The 24,038-nt window shown below is 43.1% G+C and overlaps 2 protein-coding genes across 3 annotated transcripts; one reads left to right on the forward strand and one right to left on the reverse strand.

The window, feature by feature from the left end:
* Positions 1–394: 394 nt before the first annotated feature.
* col26a1 (collagen, type XXVI, alpha 1) lies at positions 395–21,244 on the reverse strand. 2 transcript variants are annotated; one of them, XM_076735591.1, is made up of 14 exons: positions 19,771–21,244; positions 19,440–19,562; positions 18,759–18,862; positions 7,832–7,893; positions 7,616–7,742; positions 7,401–7,499; positions 7,181–7,309; positions 4,419–4,502; positions 3,651–3,703; positions 3,503–3,565; positions 3,020–3,055; positions 2,897–2,941; positions 2,736–2,820; positions 395–2,072 (listed from the first exon to the last, which is right to left on the reverse strand). In XM_076735591.1, the coding sequence occupies exons 1-14, from the start codon at positions 19,941–19,943 to the stop codon at positions 1,942–1,944; spliced, it is 1,314 nt and encodes a 437-aa protein (XP_076591706.1). In that variant the 5' UTR covers positions 19,944–21,244; the 3' UTR covers positions 395–1,941. The 2 variants fall into 2 exon arrangements, with proteins under 2 accessions (XP_076591706.1, XP_076591705.1); XM_076735590.1 differs by having other exon boundaries at positions 7,401–7,505.
* On the forward strand, positions 21,231–24,020 carry srprb (SRP receptor subunit beta). Its single transcript, XM_076735599.1, has 7 exons — positions 21,231–21,444; positions 21,801–21,895; positions 21,997–22,074; positions 22,155–22,237; positions 22,364–22,500; positions 22,605–22,659; positions 23,152–24,020. Exons 1-7 carry the CDS (start codon positions 21,231–21,233, stop codon positions 23,360–23,362), a joined length of 873 nt encoding a protein of 290 aa, XP_076591714.1. The 3' UTR covers positions 23,363–24,020.
* Positions 24,021–24,038: the final 18 nt, after the last annotated feature.

Raw genomic sequence — 24,038 nt, forward strand, 5'->3', positions numbered from 1 at the left:
GTAATATCGTGTGTGATTCCTTTCTGCAAACCTGACAGCCCTCCTCATCACCAGCGCTGCAGATTTAAAAAAAAAAGAGAAAGCGCAATAAACCTTTTACCTACTTGCTTACAGGTAGGCTAAATCAGAGGTTTACAAACTTGCCTCTGGGTGTCGTGGAGAACCTTGACTATGAGAACTTGCATTATGTGATCACCCAAGGAGGGGACAAAGAGCAGGAGAACAAGGAGGAGAAGAAACAGCCAGATGAAAAGGAGAGGAAGAGGAGCGGGGAAGCTTCTGGCTGGAAATAGTCTGGCCTTGTTGTGAAGTCGTGGCGTACAGCATGTGTGAATGTAGTTATTGTGCAATAAAGTGGTGACTCCATGAAATGAATCCCTTTGTTGTTGTGACTTTAATCTCACTTCAATAATCAACACATAGATATCTGCTGAGCGTAACGCCTCGCAAATGACACGAGAAAGCACACACTGCTTAGTATAAAAGATAATGAAACATGCACACAACGCAACAAAACAGCAGTATTTAAAAGACATCAGAAGACTGAAGGTTATGAAACATATAACTAATCAGACACAGACAGGTTCATCTCTTTTCTGCTCATGACGGCTCAGGAACAAGTTTGACATTTTGGGAAATAAACTCTTTCGCTTTGAACATCAAGCAAAATGTGCCTACCAGCCAACCTAAAGCTCAGTGATTAACACGTTACATCTCGTTTGTTTAATCCATACAAAAACCTGAGCATAAAAAAAGTTGTGATTTTACAGCATGTAAAGTGCGAGGGCCTTTCTCAGCTGTGGGGTGTATTCAAGCAATGTTGGTAGAGCAGGAAGAACAGGAAAACCTCCTGTTATTTTGGCTTGAGAGGCTTCATGCGTGACGATATGATACGAGAGCAGCATTCTTGTCATCATGAGGTTGCAAATGTTGGAGACAGCCAGGCTAGTGCCTCCCCCTGCTTTCAGTCTTTGTGTTAACTAAGCTCATATAACTCTCAGCAAGAAAGCGAATGAGCTTATATCCAATAATGCCAATCTATTCCTGAACACATGAACCTTGTAATGGAGAAAACAAGGATTGTACCAGATGGCCAAAGCTTTATTCAGAAACCAACAGGCTCGGTCTCTCAGAGACTCATTATACAATAATCATATCAGTTTGGGAACAAATCTCAGAGGCTGTCTGTGAAGACGTCAGTATAATCCTGTCTCCATCAGCCAGTCACGTGAAGGTGCGCTGGAGCCGAGCAGGGTTTACGGTTTCCAGGCCAAAACTCAACTGTTTTAGTATCTCTTCCTTTTGCTTTCCAGATGTGTGCTCTCCAGCTGCTATTCATTTCACCTAACTTTATTTTAAGCAGACATTCTTGGCAGCTTGTCATGTCTTACCTCAGTTTTAACAAGACAGAGCAACCAGAGAGAGACAGAAAGAAGAGAAAGGAAGAAATATGTTTGACAGGCTAACACAGGATGAACCCCGAGGTCGTTCCAAAAATGTGTTTGACACTAAATAGTATATTTTGGGTCCAGCTCTCGGGAACTCACATTGCAGCCGGAGGAGCTTTGCAACATCAGCTGAGGAAACTGATGTGTTTACTAGGCAGACTTTAATCTGAGGGAAAAAAAAAAGATGCCAAAGAACTTTCATAATACTTTATGAGGTTGTATTTCACTGGACAACATTGTACAACTGCCGCTGCTGCTAAGGTTACGCAGGATCATGCGGCAACAGTGTCAAAAAGGCTCAACAAAGCCTTTTAATGTGGACGAAATGTTCAACATCTCATGTCTGCAAAGAGCTGCGTTTTTTTCCAGCTGTAACAAAAAGACAATAGAAGGCAAATAAATTGAAATAATAAAAGTATGAGAAACATGATATAAACAAAAACTGCCACATCCATCACAATTACACACATACACACAAAATTAGACTATAGTGTTAAAGGGGGGCTCGTCTGTGTCTCTCCTCCAGTACTGGAGGGGTTTGGACAGGCGGAAGCCGTTTGATCTTTATGGCAGTGAAAGACAGGGGGTCCGAAATGCTGCCAAATCCAGATCCTTCAGAGTTGTCTGTGTAAGGACATGAAGACAGAAAAACCATCATCCAAGAGAAAAAAAAGCTTGTCTTCAAATATTGCTTTTAAAAAATAGTTTGACATTTTGGGAAATATGCTTATTTGCTTTGTGGGGGAGGGTTAGATGAGAGGATCGATACCACTCTCATGTCTGTTTGTTTAGCGTGAAGATGGAAAGGGGGAAACAGCTCACCTGCCTCAATGGTAACAAAATCCTGCTACCACCACCAGACACGTTATAACACGCTAGATATCCTGTGTTCGGTTCAGACCAAAACTGAGGAGTAAAAACAACATTTATGTGCCGGCAAAACACCGTCATAAAACAGCAAATTGTTGTTTGTGTGCTTTGGTTTTTTGACAGATTAAGCAAATGAGATGTAGCGTTTTGAATCACCCTTAGAGAGCTGGTAAGTGAATTTTGTTATCTATTGTCAGAGCAAGGTTAGCTGGTTCCTCCTGTTCCCTAAGCTAGGCTAACTTTAGCTGCTGGCTGTAGCCTTAAATTTAACTGATAAGGTTGAGAGTGGTCTCAATCTTCTCCCCTAGGTCTCCAGCAGAAGGCAAATAATCTCCCCAGAATGTCAAACTACACGTTTAACATGATCATTCTGAGGTCTGGAAAAACGTTTCCCTCCACCTCTATTTTTCTCCTCACCATGAACACCAATCATGTGCTCCAGGATCAGAACCCTCTCGGCCAGGATCTTCAGGGCCTCCCTGAGCTGCTGCACGGCCTCGCCCTGAATAACACCGTCGCATTCATTTCAGAGCATTTTTCAGATGAGACCAGGAGGAAAAGATACTGACGTCTCTTACCTCATTCAAGCCCTCTCCCGGCTCTCCTTTTGGCCCTGGTGCTCCCTGTGAAAAGGTAGTACAATAAGACAGTCACCTCTGTGTTTTGTGCGTGTCTTTTGCGACACAATATCTTTTACTTACAGGTAGGCCCTGCTCGCCTGTTACACCTGGATTCCCCTGGTGGAGGAAGAGCAGAGAGAAATAAATTACGATTCCTGCCCACATGCACATTTCACTGGCTTGCATTCTTTATCCCCTGTGCTAATCTGCCTCTTCACCAGATCTCCAATCTTAAATCATGCTAGTAGAGGAAGGGGATCAGGTTTAAAGACAGAGGCCCACTAGAGAGCCGGATAAAAGAGGGGACCCGACATGGCTGCCCTGATTAGTGAGCCAGGCCTCGAACGGACGAGAGAGAGAGAGAGAGAGGGGGGAGGATTAGTCACGGCTTGGAGTGCGTCTTTGAAGAAAAGCTTGTTCACCTTTAATGTGTTTAAGGTTGCATGACAGCTAGGACCATTTACAAACCGTAGAACAAAAAGCATTTCGATAGTTCATCAGATTCAAATATGTTCAGCCAGCCTGCTAATCCAATAATGAGGACGGTTTTTAAAGCAGCCTCACCCTTTCCCCTGGATCTCCTTTAGGCCCAGGATCCCCCGGCTTGCCTTGGAGGCCGTTCTTGCCCTTATGGCAGTAAACAGAAGGGCGTGCGTTAATGATGGCAGTCGTGTATTCAGATTGTTATTGATCAACAGATACACACACTCACATCTTGTCCCGGCAGGCCCGGTATCCCTGCAGGTCCTCTCTGTCCTGGAGGGCCTGTCGTGTCATTCATTAAAAAACATTCACACATGAGGGGGATGGATGTCAAAATGTTTAAGTTTGGCTCTGACTATTGGGCAATGTCAAAATTCAATTCAGTCAATTTAACACACTTTGATTTAATTCAGAAATTACATTGTCCTGTGAGAGAGATTTTTACAAAATAAACACATGATTAACTGCTTGAACCTTCATGTTCTCAAGGTTTCGCCTTAATTTCCCCTTGAATTAAATGGCTTTATCAATGTTTTCGTATGACAAAGTCACACATAGATTTTGTATCTGTTTGTACTGTTTTATTGAATAATGCTCATATAATCAAAATATTCAAATTCAAAAGATCACTTTTAACAAAATTACATTAAAAAGAAAATTGAAGTTATTGTGTTAAAGTGTTTTATGCTTCTTCTGACGCGTTCCAAATTAGCATGACGTGCTTCCTATCTCTGGAAATTTTGGGAACTTGACTGCGATTTAAAATAAAGTTTTGTGAGTCTGAGCAACACTTGGCTGCACTACATGCATTTGTAATGATGGAACTGTCCAAGAGGTCAAAACTCAATCATGACACAATCTATATGCAGTACATATACTGTATATATACATACATAACACACATGCATGTTTCATGAACTGTGTTGGACTGAGAACATGCTCTGGTTTTGTAGTTTTTCCTGCTAACCTGTGGGCAGGAAACTACTTATATTCATACCTGAGGGACCGATGGGACCAGCTGCACCACGAGGCCCGACTATGATCTGAGGAGCAGGGAGAGCTGGGCGGTCAGGGATCTCCTCTGGGAAAAACCAAAGCAGAAGTTTGAAATAAAAGTTTGGTTTAAACTTTGCACAAAAGATAATGGAGACTGTAATGAGAAAATAAAACTAACACCTGATTGAAGGTCATTAACAATCATGTTACAGCAAGAGGTGTATTTACAGCTAATCATTAAGATCATGTCCTAACATAACAAATAGTCTGTTCATGTGCACATGTACCCAAAATGCTTTGAATAATGCCCTTTAACTTTTCTTCTGGCGTCAACAGAAGCAACCAGATGTCAAATTATACTCCATTTCCTGGTGTAAATGACTTCAAATTAAACTGGATTTTTATAATGCTTTCATTGATCCACACCGTGCATAGTAACTGAGGTGACTCATAGGCTGCAACACAGTAACCAGCCAATTACATGTGAAAATTGCCAAAATCTCCATGACTCCATCACTGCTGGTTGCCAAAGCTCTAACACTGGATGTTTGTGCTTTACGGACAGGAAAGAAATGGTGGTATGAAATAGGTTTCATGTAATTCCACAGGTTCTTTATGGTAAACATGGTTTTAAATTGACCCCAAACATTTAACATCTGTAAATAATGTTTTCGACATTTTTAGTGGTGCAGCTGGTGAGCAAAGCTATTCTCTGCTAACCATCCCCCTGATCTCAACCCAGACACCAACACACACTTGATTCACTCTTACCACTGAAGTGCATCATGGGTGATCTGATCTCATATGAACAGCTTTACAAAGTCACACTCAAAGGTGACAAAGATGTCTGTGTATGTGTATCAACAAACCTCCAAAATACTTCATATTTAGCAGCAGACACAGTTTCATCATAGTCAAATTAGCAAGAAAGTGAAATCTGACCAAAAGGGGTCACTCATAATACATTTCAGACACACACAGCTGGATTTACATGCAACCTGGATCTGAAGATACTAAAGCTATCTGCTGCTGTCGACCTGCAGTTACTTCCACCTTTAATATTATTGTCAGTTATATGCATCCATATATTGGTATTACTGGGGTCTCAAACAGGCTAAATCTCAGCGAGTGGTATCCTTTTTTCAACTCAACAGAAGAGTTAAGACATCAGGGGTCACCACTCTGCAGAGTCTCCTCTGCAGTCTGACTCTGCAGAGTTTCCTCTGCAGTCACCAGCAGGCCTGAATCCAGCGTGATCGACAAGAACAGCTGGTCGATCTAAAAGAGGTCCCATTTAATGGAGCAGTAAAACGCTTGCACATGATCTCTCTTCATAGAAAACATTCAGGAGGTGGAAGTCATGCCTTGTTCTCAGCATGTTGGATATTTCATAGCATGCTTGTAAGTATAAATTTTGTTTGCGACCACACTTCCACTTCCTCTCCACTTCAACATATGCTCAGAATCAGTCTTCCCCTGTGTTGAGACAGCGCTGTTACATTATGGCTACAGTCCACAGAAAGGGTCTAGAAGGAGCAGATTTCCCTCTGGAACTAATTTTCTAATGTTACAGTCTCCTCGAGCCTGGCTGCCTCCCCAAGAAACTCCACATGAGTGGCAGACTATCTCCCTCCCTGGTTCATAGCTAGCCCTGATTTTGGCTCTGGGCCGCGGCCTGTTCCCCCAAACGCAGACTGTTGTGCTGACAGCTAACAAATTAGGCCTGATTTACAGCCAGTTGGCCCCCCTCAGCTTACACGGTCCCACAGACCCAAATCTACATAGTTCCAGACCCACAGACACAGTCTCGGCTCAGAAAGGCAGACGCAGCCAAAAGCCTAATTGGAGCCAGCAGTCTTCATGAGGTAATGATTATAGCACGGACTTCTACTGCCTCCCTGTGGCAAAACCTGGATTTTAAACATGAGAGATGTAACTTTTCACAGGGGCCTTTTCTTCTGTCTTGTCTATTTCAAAAGATTTCATACTTTCAAAAATGAGGAATCAATTATTTCCATGTCGAAGTGTCTATATGTGTTTGACTGTACAGATGTTTGTGGGGAGTAGCCAAACAAGTGAAGCTGCATTTAAGTGGATTGGAACGACCAGTGTCTTTTTTTGATTCAGTCTTTTTAAAACCACCTGAGCTAATTTTGTGATTCGTATGTGGGCATTTGGCTCCATTGTTGGTGGTGGTGCTAAAAGAGGTTGCAGTAAACAGTGGCTCAGCAGCAGCAAAACACACGGAAACAATTAAACTCAATCGAAGCCAGCCCTGCAAAGAAACAATACTCTCTCCTTTACAAATGTAAGTGTGCCGCTGAAAGCTAAAGACAAATACTGCTCACTTAAATGCATGGTAACAGCTGCAGTATGCTTTAGTCTCTGTGCTTCCACCTGTGCCCCTTTTAAACCACTTTCCACCCATAGAATTGCACCTGGCCAGGGTTCATCTTCTGCCTGACAGAATGATTGCAAAGACAGCAACAGGATGAACACAGTGCATGAGATGTGAGTGTGTGAAACTGGTGAAGCACATGACTCAACGTAGGACGAACTGTGAAAATGGGCCTGTGGTTTTGGCATCAATTCATACCATCCAAAAACTGAACGCTTGACTGGTTTTACAATTGTTCCCGGGTCAGAATTCAGCCATGTGCGTAAAATCTACTTCTATTATGTTCTCATTTGAGACCATCTGGGACAATTTAGCCCTAAGTTACAGTAAAAGAGTGAGTTTGGAAGAGGGAATCATCTGCTCACCTTGATTGTCCACATGAAAAACGTCACCCCGCTCTCGGACGCGAGAGGAGCTCAGCCCTGGAGGACCCGGTGGACCAGGAGGGCCGGGGAGACCGATTTCTCCTGGTAGACCTCTGTCTCCCTTTGGTCCTGAGCATCAAGGTAAAACACAAAATCAATCAGTCTTGTATGTGTATGTGGTCAATTGTGAGTTTTGGAAATCCTCATCTTGATATTTTACCAATGGGTCCGGGGAGGCCTGCTCTTCCAGCCGGACCTGGAGGTCCAGCAGAACCTGGAAGCCCTGGTGGTCCGATAGGCCCTGGAGGTCCTCTGCCTCCTGGCACTCCAAAAAAACAAAGAGAGAGTCAGCATCAAGGAAGAAGAAGACCTGAAAACAGTTGTATAATGTCACAAACAAACATCTCCTCTACATATTTCATGATGTGTTGACACCTGGCGGCAGGTATGATGGCGGCCCAATAGGCGTGGGTTGGGGTCCGTCCACCTCATTGTCCGTTGAGCCCTCCGGTAAACTGCTGACAGTCGGCAGGGATGAACGTCCCTCTTCTAACAGCTTGATCTGGAACAAGAGCTTCGTATGACGTCATCTGTGTACAAATGCTTAAAATCAAATGATTCATAAACAGACTTCAGACGGATCCTCTTTACCTTTGACTCAATGGCATTTACTCTGCTGTTCATGTCAGTGAAAGTGGTACAGTTCATACACTCTGTAAGACAAGACACAAGGATGAGTTTAGTCTCCACATTACAGCAGGCTTTCACGCTGCCTCTTCGCCAGCTGTCTTTTCCTTTCTCTCCGTCTCTGCCTCATCTCTTTCATCCCTGTTTCTTCTTTCATCCTGGCACCATCACTCGTATCTCTCTATCTCACACCGATCAGGTCAGGCCAAGATACACAAGAATAATGTCCATCAAACCAGACCCAAGAATTAATCAGGAGTTCCTCCTTAAATCATGTCACTCACTCACAGGATAAATATTATTAGACTGCTTGTGAAATCCTCTCCCACACACGCACATACGAGCCTGGCCCACACCTGCTTGTGTCCTGACTCGGCATGTTTTCTGTCTGTTGGCTCACTGGCAGCAATGGCCTGTATGCCCACACTCGCATCCTCCAGATACTGAAACCAAAAGCATTAACTGAGTGTAGCACATGGAAACGCAGACAAACACACATTAGCACACACACCTACATCCACATCCTTCCACTGCCATTTCCAAATGTCTACAAGAAATATTTATAGACATTTTTAAGACACAATATATTCAGTTTTAATTTATCTGACTGAGGATGTGCCTGGTTGCCTTCACACCTTTAAAGTGCCTTTTGAAGGATACTTACAGTCAAGGAATCCCAGTAAAAGTCCAAAAACAGTTAATTGATCCAGCTAAACTGTTTGTGTAACATATCTGATTCCTCTGTGCCTCAGAGGTCTGCCGTTCTCCAGCAGCTATTACGAACACATCGTAACTGTTGCATTGTGTGAAAAGTTCCTTCATTATGATCAACATGGGAACGTTATGCAGAGCCAATCCAGCACATACCATCCCAGTGCTGTACATGCTCACTAGCCGAGCTTTTTGCACAACAATGACAGCGGCTGGCTGCACCATAAAGCAGTGAAAATGAACCAAAACAGTAGAGTTGTGAGTTGTGACAGGTTGGGTGATAATCTTCTGTGGGTTTGTCCCTATGAGTAAACTCTTTTACATTACATGAGGTAATTTATTGTCACTGATTATAGCAGCTTTAAAGACTTATCTTCACTAGGAACCAATGGGTTTTGGAGTGAGTTCCTCAGAAAGAGTTGTTAAGTATTCAGAGTTGAACTAATGCATTGTTGAATTTGTCCTTTTTATAGCATTTGTTGACAATAGCTGCTTATCCTTTAAGAATCAGTCTAAACACTTGGGAGGGAAAAGCTGCTTTTTGCTTATCTTTTTACGGTTTATTTGTATTAATTTTCGAAGCACCAGCAAAATATTTATTTGCATGTGTCTGATTGAAAGTCCCCTATGTCAGAGACTTTCTACATTATTTTCAGTCTGTTTTAGACACTTAGGCCATCTGTGTCATAAAATATACCAGTCCAGCACGCACTAAGCCACAGATTCCTTGCTGTGCTGAAATTCTGGATTCTTTACACGAGCTGTAATCCAAAGTACAGCATAGCACAGTTTTATAGAAAAACCCAGCATTTGTTCTAAATCTGAGCTGTCCTCTGGTCTTTGGCTCATAAGAAGTCTGGAATGTCAGCTGTCAGTCCCACAGATGGGACCCACCCACATTGTGGTCATTGCAGGGATACCTAGAACGAGGAACAACTGGTGCTCATAAATAAAGCAACAACAAAAATGACCCAAACAGCTCTGGTTTGCCTAAATCATCGTCTCCGACCGCCGCACACAAGGCAATAACGGCCGCCGCTACGGTTTCTGCTCCACTGAAATAGGACAGGGGGAACATCTGTGCCATGTCTGCTTGTGTGTCTACAGTCATGTACATCCAACCCGGTGGTGTATCGGACTGGAGGGGTGTGGTTTCTCAATGCCTCATTTCAACATCTCGGATCTCGCCCTGGAGCTCAGCCACAAACGGAAACAACAATCAACAGCTCAACCCAAAACACATTCCTCAGGATTCATCAACCCAAATACTGAAAGCTATTCAACCACCGAGGCCACAATGACCCCGCGTGAGCGGTTTGTTGTGACTGACTGCACTGAGGTTTCTTCAGCGACTACACCAAGGACATCAAAAGCCGCACGCAGCACAACAGCAAGACTGTGGGCAATCATGGGCTCCACAATGTGAGAGGACTGATGAGTTGATTTGCCTTCATCTCTTCCAGTTATTCATCATCAGCCCAGAGGAAGTCTCCACCCTCTGACACTCGTTCTCTCGTATATACAGAACATCAGTCTGTGATGCATTCCAAGAGTTATTTTATGATGATGTGGTGACACTTGGCTCTCAGGCCTGGCTCTGGGAATGGCACTGTTGGTTTGTCAGTCGGTCAGGAGGTCCAACAATTGAGATTTTCATTGGCACTATTGAGATTTTGTACAGACATTCATGGTTCCCAAAGGATGAATCCTGATCCCTTGACTCTTCCTTTGGTGCCACCATGAGGCTGAGATATCTGATGTTTAGTGGAATATTTTGACAACTGTTGGATGAGTCTCATGAAAACTGAAGTAGATATTAATATAGTCCAGAGGATGAATCCTGATGTCTTTGGTGATCCCTTAACTTTTCGTCTCACACCATCATTAGTTCAAAGGCCACTTGGTCCAATACTATTTCCCATCAGTCTCAGCTGTACTCTGTGTTTAGCACAAATTAGCAAATGTTAGCATGCTAGCAGTGAAGTACTTTAACTCAATATGCAGTAGCTGCTTTGCTGTATAGTCAATTGACAATGAAATAGGCACAGCTGCTTGGTCCATGATGGCTCACTGCTCCTCTGAAGGCTACTCCAGGTCCACTCTTCCCTGCTAACGAGCTAACTTGTTCAATCCCTTGTCTAACGAGAGCCAGAAATAAACCAGCCATATCTTATTATGTCATAAACACACACCACAGGAAAACACCAGAAACGAGTCAATTGACCACAAATGCGAACCAGAGCAAAACAACTGCGTTTCTTTCTCTTTTTTTTCTTTTCTTTTCTCTAAAGGTGGTGGGCGGGATTTCCGTTCCTGCAGTTGGAATTTAATTATGTCGGGTTAGAAAACCAAACTTCCGCTGTGCTCGAGCTGATGTTTAGAACAGGACCACAGCTATAGAGTCTGTTTAGATCCATAATTACACCATGGCAACATAAGACACGGTTATTTTTCTTGGATTGGGCTCAGCTCATGGGAAAGATTCAGAATTGTGTTGTCTTTAGTGGGAAGCCAAATAAACAGAACGAATTTGGAACTTTTTCTGTTCCAAAGAGAAAAGGAGGATTTTGATGTTTGAGCAGTTTTTCAGATGATACATCTTGTCTAAAACTGTTGAAGATTCACAGAAAATTAGGGGAAGACCAACATTTAATTGATTAAAGGAGCATTATAAAAGAAAAAAATACACATATTTGATCTTGAGAAAAGACATTTCGAAAGTAATGTTACAAGACAAGTGGAAACGATTTAAGATGGCCACAGAAACAGAAAACTTAAACTGCATAAAATGCAATTAATAAAGCTATCAGATTGCTGGTAATGCAGCATGCAAATGGATTACATGTCCATAAATAACATGACACAGAATCGAAGCTGACGTTACTCTTCTTTGATAAGCTCAACTGTTAAATTTGGCGATGAAAACTGAGAGACGAGAGCAGACTGGCTGCTTGGATCAAACTCCCTCCAGGCAAAGCACACAGAGAGTAAATAAGATTAGAAACTCTTGGAAGATAAATCTTCATTTAAACATCAGAGGAACCAAAACAAAGAGCATATTTCATCTCAGCAAACTACAAAAAGACCGACCGCTTTTATGAATCATCACTTCCATTATTGCGCTGATCTACAGTACAAGGAAGCACGGGATATTCTGGCAAGAGCATAAGTCAGACTGTGGGCATCGTCTGTTGAGGCAGCTACATTTCCTACATTAGACCTGGATATAGATCAAAGAAATCACTCTCTTGTGTGCAGTTTTTTTAACGCGTGCACACACACAAACACACACGCACACAGACAACTTCAACCACAAAACAAACCGTGACGCACACAGCTGGGGACAGTCATTTTCATGTCTGTATGTGTGAGCAGAACGGAAGGATGATGTATTGAAACATCTTCTTGGACCGTCTTAAGAGTCGCTGTCACATCCCCAAGATACACAGACAGTGTGTGCCCAGTCTGTGTGTGTGTGTGTGTGTGTGTGCAAACCACAGTCGGCCTCCAAGAGCTGGCTGTGTCCCAGGAGCCTGTTTGTGTCGGCCCCGGCCAGCAAGTGGTCAGCTATTGCTGGCATGGAGAGCAGCTGGCACAGAACACACACCCACACACACACAGACAGACAGACACAGAGAGACAGACACACACAAACGTGTACAGACAGTCTCACACACTCTCTCTTTCTCTCTCTCTCTCTCTCTCACACACACACACACACACACACACACACACACACACACACTATACTGTCACAAACTCTCACTCACTAAATCACACACCCACTTTGACTGCGGTGGCTGGTGGATGATGGTGAATGGAGCGTTTTTTGAAAACCAAGATGTCTGGTAGTCCACAGAGGGACCATTTAGCATTTTTCACCATGATGCCAGCTGACAGGCCACACAGCATTTCTTTAAATGGAAGTTTTGCAACATTTTGCAAGTAATAAATACTTGGCAAATAATTGAATTTACCATTAAATTTGATGTATGAAACCATTATTTCATCCAGAACAAGATACAGTAAATGACTAAATAACAGACTTCAAAACCACAATGAGGCACCGCTATTAATCTGACGTTCCTCCAGAGGCATAGCCATGAAACAATGACAAATTGAATGTCCTCCAATCTGAAAGTACACCTAATTTCTCTGTCATTCCCTCATGCGACCAGAATGCATCCACTCGTCCCCCATCACGCTGCACCCTCCGGCCCTTTGGCCAACAAAGGACACTGTGCAGTGGTGCTGAAACACTCGCAACACATTGGTAACAGTTGGAGATGGATGGCCCTGCTGGTGCACAGACATGCAGTCATCGACATGCTATGAGGTGGTGTTGTGTGAGTTTGGTAAAGGAAAACGATGGCACAGTGATCGGCTGCAATGAGGGCAACATTTTTGAGGTTCAAATGGTTTTACCGCGTTGTCTGATGAAGTGGAGAGAATGGAAATGGCAGAGACACAGACAGAGAGGAGAAGAGTGGCAGAATATCCCAACGTAAGAGTCACACTGGAAATATTGTAAGTATGTAAAGTTGGAACTACCTACGAGAAATGCAGAATTCTCCATGAGCCCTGATTTTAAGCGGCTGGAACATGTCGACTATGAAAAAAGGAGAGAAGTAAGACAATAGAGGCCGAGTTTCACTGCTGCTTATTCATAATGTTTTGATCTATGTCAGAGTGCAAATGTTTAGTTTTCAGGGCCTCAGCAGCAGTGGCAGTGCTGTTCACTCGGTTGGCTGATGGATTCAGGGTGAAATATCTCAACAGCTGTCAGTGGGATTACCATGAAATTTGGCAGAGACATTCATTCATTCATTTCAAGTCAAACTTTTTCCAGATACCTAAAAAAGACAATCCCATCATCCTCAGCTTCACCTTACGTTCAATTACGTTTACCACAGTGCTTACCAAACATGCAACATTATACCTGCATGTTAACGTTGTCAGGGAGAGCATGTTAGCATGCTATGTTAGCATTTAGCTAAAAGCACCACTGTGCCTGGTTACAGAGCTGCTAGCATGGTTGTAGACTCATAGTTTTGTTTGTATTTTGTGCACAATTTAACAATTGATAAGTAAAGCCGCTACAAACAAACATGGTTTGTTTCTTACCAAACAAAACACAAAACATATTGTACGACCTCCAAACTTGTAGTTGGGAAATCTCCAGTGGGACATGACGGCAGCAGACAGATTCAGATCTCCTGGCAGCAAAAACCTACAGATTACACCAACCTTCACGGACTGTCGGGAAACTTTTTAGTGAACTGCTTAACCCAGCATAAAGAGACGTACAGAGCTGCAGACAGAGAGACAGAGGGACAAAGGGAGGCAGGAAGACCTGATGATAAGGTGGTGAAAGACCTGAAAAACCACAGACGGAGCGTGAACAGATAGATCATCATCCATCAGGCAGATCAGACCTGGGCCAGGAACAGCCGAGCTATCCCACAGTTCCCAGCAGGTCAAAGGGTACCGCCTGACCTATATTTGAGCACAGCCAGGGATGTACCAGAGACATCAGTCATATGCACACTGTAGAGATTGCGGTCTGGAGGAGCACATGTGGGATATGGTTCTGTTTTATCACTTTACTCCAAGGAGAGGAGAGCGGCAGATCTAAAGGACATAGGAAGTTAGATAAGTGGAAAGCAGCAAGGAATATCGAAGATAAAGAGGCCGGCAGTGGCAAGAAAGAGCAAGGGCACGGCAAGGGCAAAACAGCAAAGGCCTGCAAGGGAAGAGTGCAGATGATAAAATGGAAAAATGGAGGAAAGGTATTTTTGAATGATATAATATAGCTGGTGTTCTAGATAATCCCTCCAACAATGGGTTTTAACACACTTCCCTCTCTTCCTGCTCATGCAGCTGCAGAGGGGAAACAGTGACTTTAGCAGCTTCATAGCTGAAGCATTAACAAATTAGCACATTTGACACCCTAAGCTTCCAGCCACCTTTTCACTTCTTTAATGAAATTCCTCGTGAACTTCACGAACATAAAATCCTGTGCTGGCACACCCAGGTTCAGACTTTGTTAAACTTCTTTTCCTGAGCTTTTGCATGAGATCAAAGGTTACTGCTCTCATCAGGGGAGGTCCTGCCACTTTCTTCTTTTTAGATGAGGCTCCCTCGTTCTCACACACATACACACACACACACACTACCCACAATCCCTACTGTTAATATGATCGTGTGTGCAGATAGGCGCTGGGGTGGTGCTGTGATGGAGCGCAGGGGAGGGGGCGCAGGGGCCGAGGCAGGGAAATTACGAACACATTTCCCCCAAATGTGTTCCATGCCGTCATGTGTTAACACAACTCTGCTGAAAGCAAAATGTAAATCTTGAGATGCACCGTACACAGCCAGCACAAACTAGGCTGTCAAAAATATTGACGGGTCAGGGTGTCAACCAAATGTATTCAGAAAACGCCCACTTTCCATTAGCAAACACAGAAAAATTCAGGCTTTGTGACCAGATCCGCTGTGGGGCTCGGCCGCATGATATAAGGTCATTACAGAGGACAAAATAAAAAGCAGCAAATGCACTGGAGGACGTAAAAGCAAAAACCAACAGTGAAAACACTTTGTGTTGCACATTTAATGACTGATGCATTAACCTACAGCATCACTTCAGATTTGTGCAGATTCAAATGGGAAATGTTAAATATTTTTAGGGCTGCAACTGATCATTGGCATTGTTGCTGATTATTTTCTCACTTAATTGTCAAAAGTAAAGAATGTCAGAAAATTCAGATGAAGTAATTTCCTAAATCCCACGGTGACATATTCAAATTCTTAATTTTGTCCAAGCAACAGTCCAAAAGGAGAGAGAGAAAGATATTCAGACCAGTGTCACATATGAACAACAAGAAAATGCTCACAGCTGAGAGGCTGGAATTATTCATCAATTGTCAAAATAGCGGGAAGATTTTTTTTCTGCCAGTCAATTGATTGATTAATTGGCTAATCATTTCAGTTCTAAACATTTTAAGAGAACTGTGAAGCATCCATTTGGTTGACTTTCAGGGAATGGTGCATTGGCGTCAGTGTAGATTTGGCCTTCATATTGTGTCATTCCTTTTTCAAACCAAAACAAAGAAAACACAGAAACAAGAAATCACAACAGGCCAAACGAGTTCATTTTACGCTCCAGGTCACCCTTGATAAATGGACATTTTCTGACTTTTTCGAAGGAATGCTGATGGCAAAAGAATACCATATTAGTGTCAGGCAGAAAATGGTTCTGCGCTCAAAATATGAAACAACAAGAGCATGAACAGAGGTGAGAGGAGCAAGCATCGTCTCAGCACACACAGACTTAACTTCAGCTCTGCAGGCATCGTTATATATCTGTATCTACATCTCTGAGGGCCTCAGGGGCCTCTGAAGTGAAGCCAGAACCCCATCAAACTAAAACCAGAGGTGATGTCATTTTCAGTGGTTAAGGCTGTCCTTCCTCACTCTGATAAAGCAGCTGGCTCAGAGTCTTCATTGCAGCGGCTCTCTGCTGCACAGAGCTGCATGCACAGTGTTGGCTCAGTGGCATAAAGGCAAAAATTGTCCAAGCTCAAAGGAATAGTTGGAGATTTAGGGAAATGTGTTTTCTTATTGAGAATTAGATGAGAAGAATGATACCACTCTCATGTCTGCACGGAAAATATGAAGCTAGAGTACACCTTTCTCTGTCCAAAGGTAACAAAATCTATCAGCAGCTCTGAAACTCACTAATTAAAACACGTTATATCCAATTTATTTAATCTCAAAGAAACACTGACGTGTAAAATGACCAAACTGGGGTTACAGTATGTGCAGGACTATTTAGTTGCCAGGAGTAGTGATTTGAGGTGAGGTCTCTATACTAAGCTAATTGGCTTCTGGATGTAGCTTCACATTTACTGGACAGACACAAGAGTGGATCAGTCTTCTCATCCAAGTCTTGGCTAGAAAACAAATAAGTACATTTCCCAAAAATGTCAAATGTGATATAAACAAACGCATATCTCTGTGATGATGCCAGGGAGGGAAATGAAGGGGAAACTTCATTCAAAGACCCTCAGAAGATCTCAAATATGATGCATGACGTATTTTTACGACTGTCATGCAGTCTCCTCCAATAACCAGTACGAAAGGCAACTGAAAGCAGAAACATGTAAGTATTCATGTAACAGCGTGATCCAAAAATCAAAGTGATTTAATGCAAAGCTTTCTTTGAGGAACCACTAAAAAACTTGTGGTATGACTTTAACATGTTCTCCAGTGGTATTACTATGAGGAACAACCCTTATTTATGTATTCCAAGTTACTCCTAATATACATTTACGCTTCGCTGACCCTGTTGCACAGAGGTTAATCTTACATGAGGAGAACCAGTCTTTGTTTCAGAGCTGTAGCCTGATCTTAGCACGGTCACGTCTGTTACAAAGACCTGGTCGATGAGTGTCACGCTCATTAATCTCAGTGGGGCCACTTTCCCACACAACCGGCTCTCTGCTCTGGTGCCGTCTGGGCAGCTTGTAGCAGCTGGAGCCCTGTGGGACAGAAACACTCCTCATTACACTTCACCCCTCTCCTCTCTTCTTCTTCTTCTTCTTCTTCTTCTTCTTCTTCTTCTTCTTCTCTTCTCTTGCCACACAGCTGTTTCTGCACTGCCAGTTCTAACACCTTGCTGTTCCTTGTGCACTCGTCCTAACTTTCCCTCTCCCTCTCTCTAACTCGTGCCTCTGCCAGCCCTCCCTCCACTCCTCAGTGTGAAGCAGACTGTCCACTGACATCAGCCTCTGTCTTTAAAGTCTCTTCACTGAGTCCAACCTGGCTTTCTGTCTGTGCATATGGAGGCAATTTTCCTCCTGCTATAGAGCCATTACAACTTGCAAATACATTTCAGCAAACGTTAAATAAACAGCCAGATTACCTCTTCACACTCCTGCAACCACTTTGGTCTCAAGTGAACCGTAATCTCTGGCATTAGAGACTCAGCGGATAAAGCTACGTGTTAATCTTTGGGTGGAATAATATCCATGGCCGAGCAAATAATGGTTTCCAAAGGCTTTGTAATAACGTCTGCGCTTATTCCATTAGTATTAATGTGTGTTTTCTTAACTTGTGGTAAATCTTGCCCATCCAAGTGCAACAATGAATGATCCTGCAAAATGGAACAAGGTGTGGTAATTATGACCAATAAGCAAAACTTGCTCATTGAGGTAACTGTTAATCTTGGACAACTGTGGATAGGCCATGGCCTTGCTTTTTGCAGTTACACATGAATTACTGTGACCAGCCCAAAAAAAATCTACCATGTTGCTGGGTGTGCTAAATAATTTTAATAGAAAGCCATTAAAATAACTCTGCATTTTAATTAAGTGTATCTCAGCCAACGCAGCCTAAAACACCCTTTTACAGGCATCCATGATGTTTAAAATACAATATGTGAAAACATGTTTGTCAGTGTGGTTGTGAGCAGGGGTGGATGGGTGAAAACTCTGGTCTCTGCTGGGCTGTGGTCTGTGGTATCCAGGAGCAGCGCTGCCCATCAGTGAGACCTTGCCTACCTCCTCACTTTACAAGCGGCTCTGCAGGACGTTCCTGTGAGATTTTTTTCATTCATTCTTTTGACTGTAATAGCCATGATAATATTCAGGGAGACAGACAAAAGTGCCTCTGCGCTGTCTGCAGTTAATAGAGAATGCGTGTGAGTCCAGTGCACGTATTCACACACAAGTACAAAGGAGGAGCGATGCAGAGGGAGATGCTTACTGATTCTAATCCTCCTTCCAGGCACAGAAGCGCCTTGAATGCATCAGTGTAAAAGACAAAGGTACAAAACCACAGAGCACAGGATCCCTTTCAACTGTTGTTTAACTGCACTCCACGTTCCCAAAAGTAATCCAAAGCAGACTTTCAATCTTAATTTAAAACAACTTTACAATCATATCAAAAGGTCGACTCCTTCACAGGAGCACGATTAGCAGGCTACCCGACTACACACCACCAAACATGAAAAAAGGGCACTGATGTGGGTAAAGCTGCTAAAACGACGCAGATGGGACCAAAACACATGGCTTTTATTTCAGTCCTTGAAAGACTTTGCTTCCAATCACGTTCTGCCCTGCAATGTTCAAGACAGTTGCATCAAGTGAAAGAAGAAAAAAGGGAAAGATGAGAAACTCACCTTCACGACACTCTTCTCCCACAAACCCTGGGCAGCATCTCCACTCCAGCACAGTGACCTGCTTGTAGGTGACCTTGAAGGACGGCCTGATCAGGGTCCTGTAGCTGGAGGAAGCAGCACACTGATTTCAGGAATATGTGTTGGAGCTACATGCAGACACACACAAATGCACAGGCATGATCAAACTGAGAGATAATGTCTGATTCATTTTTACTTTAGTACTCTGGACGTTTTTGACAGTGGACAGTTGAGTGAGAGGAGGGGAATGGCACGATTTGAATTGGAAATGTTGCATTTATATAGAATATTTCCATTTTATGCAACATTATCCTTCTAATCCCCATGGAGGGATTCAGTCCTGTCTATTTCTGGTGGAAACCTTTAAAGGACATTTAAAGATAAAATAAAGTTGATTGTTTCCATACTTATGTAAGTTAAAAAGAGTATAACTACATTGTTGTGTGAAAGGTTTTACTTATGTGAAAGATCTTCTTCCACTGCCAGTACCAACATTTTCAGCTAGAAAAAGGATGAAAATAAGGCACGACAGAGGCCCCATGGCCCACAAATCACAAGATCACAATCACTGAACAGCAAAACAGTATCAGCATCACAGACAACTGACAGAGTTGAAGAGGGAACCGGACTTGGCCGAAGGGGGCCGCTCAGCCGTGAGTGTACCTGATGACTTTGGAGCAGGGTCCGGGCCATCTACAGCCCTGAAACACTCTCTGGACTGAGGTTTCTGTTCCGTTGTGCACCTGACAGGACACTGTCCTGGAAACAGTATACTGACACCAGTTCCTAAAATACACATGAAATAGATTTCACACTTAATGTTAATACTTTATGAACACATACTGTATGAAATCAGACAACTAAGTTATCAGATCAGACATACTGTGAAAAAACAAGAGAAACATTTTAAGGAACACAAGACGTAGAATCAGGATTGCATTTTTACAACATCCGCAGTGAAAAGGCGCCATCTCCAGTCTGCACATGTGCTCACCTGAGTTGGGTACGGGACCCGGTACCTGGCGGTCCAGTGCTGCCGCTCTGCTCCGACTTGATTCGCTGCCGCTGCAGAGTGATACCTGGAAAGTGATAAACAAAGCCTGTTCCCAGCGAGGGACAGACTAAACTCATCCACATGCACAGCGCGTAGAAGAACGACAAAGCCATCGTGTGCTTTTGATTTATCCCTGACAGAGATATCCGCAGATACCGACGATTTTCAAGTAAGTCCCGGAGTTAAAAATCCCTCTTTGACAGAGCTACAGTACTTCAAGACAAATGGGGAAAGAAAGTCTAAGTAAACTCCACTGAAACCAGCTCATTTCGTCTTCCCGACGAGAAACAAACTGGCCCTCTCAAGAGCCCCACATGAATGACACACAGCCTCTTCCTATAGAATAATGCGGATTTCTGACGTTTGACATAGTGCCGAGGACCGAGGAGTCAAATATCCAGTGTGCGTAAAAAGCGCGCTGAATGTGAGGGCTGGAGACGGAGTGCGTAAAAGCGCATCTGGTCCCGATCGAAAAACCACGACCCTTCAGTTTTCCCTTAGCTCCTTGATGTGAATGTGATGGCCCATACTGAATTCAGTTTCTGAACTATTGCAGCGTCTTTTTCTTATGGTCTATATCCTCCTAATTCCCAAGATGATGGTAAACTGAGCGATACCCGATAGGGATTTAAGCCTGTCCTTCAAGCCTATAAACCGGGGGATAACAAAGACAGATGACAGTAAAATCTGATGGAAAGATGATGAATGCTGTCGTTTTCATCACTTTGTCATATATTTTTCCCTTTGCAGATTAACATCTGGCTTTCTTATACCAACTAGCCTACAGATATAGTACATTAGTATATAATACCTGCGCTTCTGCTTCAAACGAAACCACCGACCCAAATTTGAAGGCGGAGAGATTTTATTTACCTGAATATTTGTATAGAATATGCATCATTTTACACACCGAAGTAACCAACAAAGGTTTTAGGGACCTATGTCTGAAAATGTCTTAAGTTGTTGATTACCTCATTCAGTTTTGACTTTGGATATAAAAAGATATGGATTTACTAGAGCCCATCTGATAATTTATAATGAATAAATCATACTTTTGGCCATGGAATCATTTTTGACTTGATTTTGATTTTAATTATTTTTGATTTAATACACAATGATTTGTTTAACTTACCATCATAATTTTGAATGAATAGCACAAGTCAAACCGGTGACTTCTTCCTGTCTCATACCTTCGACATACCTCAGTATTTCCATTTATGCTGTTTCAATCTTTCTTTTTTCTCCCTTTTCTTGGGAGAAACTGGCTTCCATAATCAAACGACTGTTGACCAACTGGATTTGTTGGGGGCCCACGACTGGTTCCAGCGCCACACTAATGAATAATCCATCCTAGTCGGCAGCGCCCCCTGCTGACGCTTTAGGCTCCGTACAGGCTGGAGATGGAAGGAGACGTGTCCCACTCTCAGATTAACTTGGGCGGACAGATGGAGGTAGACAGCACCGGTAGCAACATGGGAGAGAGAGAAGACGTGGAAATGGCAGAAAACCCATTTGAACCTTATATTGAATCTCTTCGTCAGCAGCTGGAAGACCAAGACCCCGTTTTTCTGATCGGAGTTATCGTCGCTTTGGCTGTCGTTGTCATCACCTTTGGTAAGAAGTTAGCATTAGTGCTGTAGGTAGCATGCTAACGTTAGTTTAGCAAACTAGGCCTAGCGCTTAGCTTAGCATAGTTGGCCACATAGTGGGCTGTTGGAAAGCGGTTTTGTCAGCAGGATATTCAGCGCTGACATTTAATCTCTAATGTTAATTTGATAACGAAACGCGTGCTTCATGAGCATTAGCTGAATTAGCAAGCTAGGAAGCTAACTTCAAAGTGGACGCTAACATCAGCAGCTGACAGTTGCGTAGCTTATCAGCATTTCCGCACGTTAAGTCATTCATACTTAATGATTATCTTTGGTTAATCGACACAAAACATGAATCGCGTCCATGCCCTCTCTTTTCAGTGTTTCTGAAGTACTTTCTCTCCAGCAAAACCGTCCGAAGCGCTGTGCTGCTGGTCGGGCTGTGTGACTCCGGGAAAACGCTTCTATTCAGCCGGGTGAGTTGATGTGTCCATCGCCACGTTGTCTGTCTCAGGACACTCAGCTGATGCGCGCTTAATCTGCTTTGTACCTGACTGTGCATTTCATGTTTTGGCAGCTGTTGTCCGGAAAGTACAAGCGGACTCAGACCTCCATCACTGACAGCAGCGCTCCATACAAAGCCAAAAACGACAGGGTAAGTTCGGTTTATCATCAGTGATCATGATTTCGTGATGAGTATGTTTTACAGATGTCCCCCCTCCTTCCTGTTCTCAGGCCAGCACCTGGACTCTGATAGACCTGCCAGGACATGACAGTCTTCGTCCTCAGTACCTGGAGAAGTTTAAATCTGCAGCCAGGTGAGAACAGGACAACCTGTCTGAATAACAGATGTGCATTAGTGAGGTAAAGTTGACAGTGACCTGACCGATATGTCCTGATCACATTGGTTTCTCATCATCGCCCTCCCTCACTCCTCTCCACAGAGCCATTGTGTTTGTGGTGGACAGCGCGATCTTCCAGAAGGAAGTGAGAGATGTGGCAGAGTTCCTTTACGTCTTGTTGACGGACACTGTGATCTCCAGGAATGCCCCAACGCTCCTGGTGGCATGCAACAAACAAGGTTCAGCAACCCCTTTGCTATGAAAATGAACCAGTTATTTACCTCTTGTTCCCCATCTTTAGCATTGCATGGCACCCTTACTTACTGGTCTATTCACTTCACAGACATCACCATGGCAAAATCAGCTAAACTGATTCAGCAGCAGCTGGAAAAGGAAATGTAAGTAACTGATATATTTTCTGCTAAATTTCTGCTAATGTACACCTCACGTTCTCTATTATAATAACTAATTACAATCTTGTTTAATTATTGATGTTGTAACTGTTACATCACAAATGTAATATTACTCATATGTGTGTTAAGCTGTCAATGTGTTGTTACCGCAAGTGAAAAAGAGTTCAGTTATTATAGTCAGACTCTGGTCATTAGTCTTACTAAGTGCACAGCAATGACATAAAAGTTAAAAGATACATTAAGTAATTTCTATTTTGAAGGTTTCCTCTGTTTCCTTCTCATTGTGTTGGTGTCTTTAAGTGGAATGTTTAGGCTTTGCCATCTTTGGTTTGTTAAATTATCATTGTTATAGCACATTTTTCCATTCACACACACTAGTGGAGGCCATGCAAGGCACTGGCCCGGTCAGATCCAGTGTCTTGCTTTAGTTGGGGATCTAGCCTTCGTTATGCCTCAATCCTGTCTCATCTCTCGTAGGAACACCTTACGAGTGACACGCTCTGCAGCCCTGAGCTCTCAGGATGGCTCTGTGGGCGGCAGTGTGTATCTGGGGAAAAAAGGCAAGGACTTTGATTTCAGCCAGCTGCCACTGAAGGTGGAGTTCCTGGAGTGCAGCGCACGTGGCAGCAAGGGCGAAGACGGGGGTGCAGAAATAGAGAGCCTGGAGAAGAGCCTGGCTAAACTGTAAAATCGACAACTCTACATCCTCCTGCAGAAGTCGCCTCGAAGGCACAGATCTCGGATCAACGTGCAGCCACCTCAGTAATCAGAGGGATGAGAATTGCATCTCAGTGGACTGTCGATATAAAACTTAAGACATTTCAGGTGGAGGATGTTTGAGACATTGAATCAGAATGCACCAAAAAGACTGTGACGTAGCAGTTTGTCAGGTTGCTCTGCAGTGCTGAGATGTGATCATGTGCTTATTCAGTGTAAATCTTACTGTGAACATCCACCTCAAAGCGCTTTGTTTGGCTTGTTTAGAAAATATTTAGCTTAAAGAATGTTTGGTAAATAGCATTTGCTGTTTCTAATTTAAAGTTAAAAACAGTTTCAAGGCTGTCAGATTTTCATTTTTGCTGTAAACTTGTCTCAGCTTGTCTGACTTTTCAAGCCTCCTTGTGACGACAGACAGGCGTGGATTGCATTCATTCACTCACTTGAACAGTCAGCCTTGTGCCTTTTTTCTGGTATTCTTATAGAAAAATTAGCTTGTTTGAAAAAGAATGACGTTTTGTTTGCAAGTGTTACGTGAATACAGTGCATTTGCAATGAATGTTTGAATTTGTTGAGATTCTGTTTGTTTTAAAAGTTGACAATATAAAGTTTTTGATGGCTGATGCAAATGGAGTCCATAGATTATT

The sequence above is a fragment of the Chaetodon auriga genome, chromosome 7, assembly GCF_051107435.1.
Source record: "Chaetodon auriga isolate fChaAug3 chromosome 7, fChaAug3.hap1, whole genome shotgun sequence".
NCBI classification, from domain to species: Eukaryota; Metazoa; Chordata; class Actinopteri; order Chaetodontiformes; family Chaetodontidae; genus Chaetodon; species Chaetodon auriga.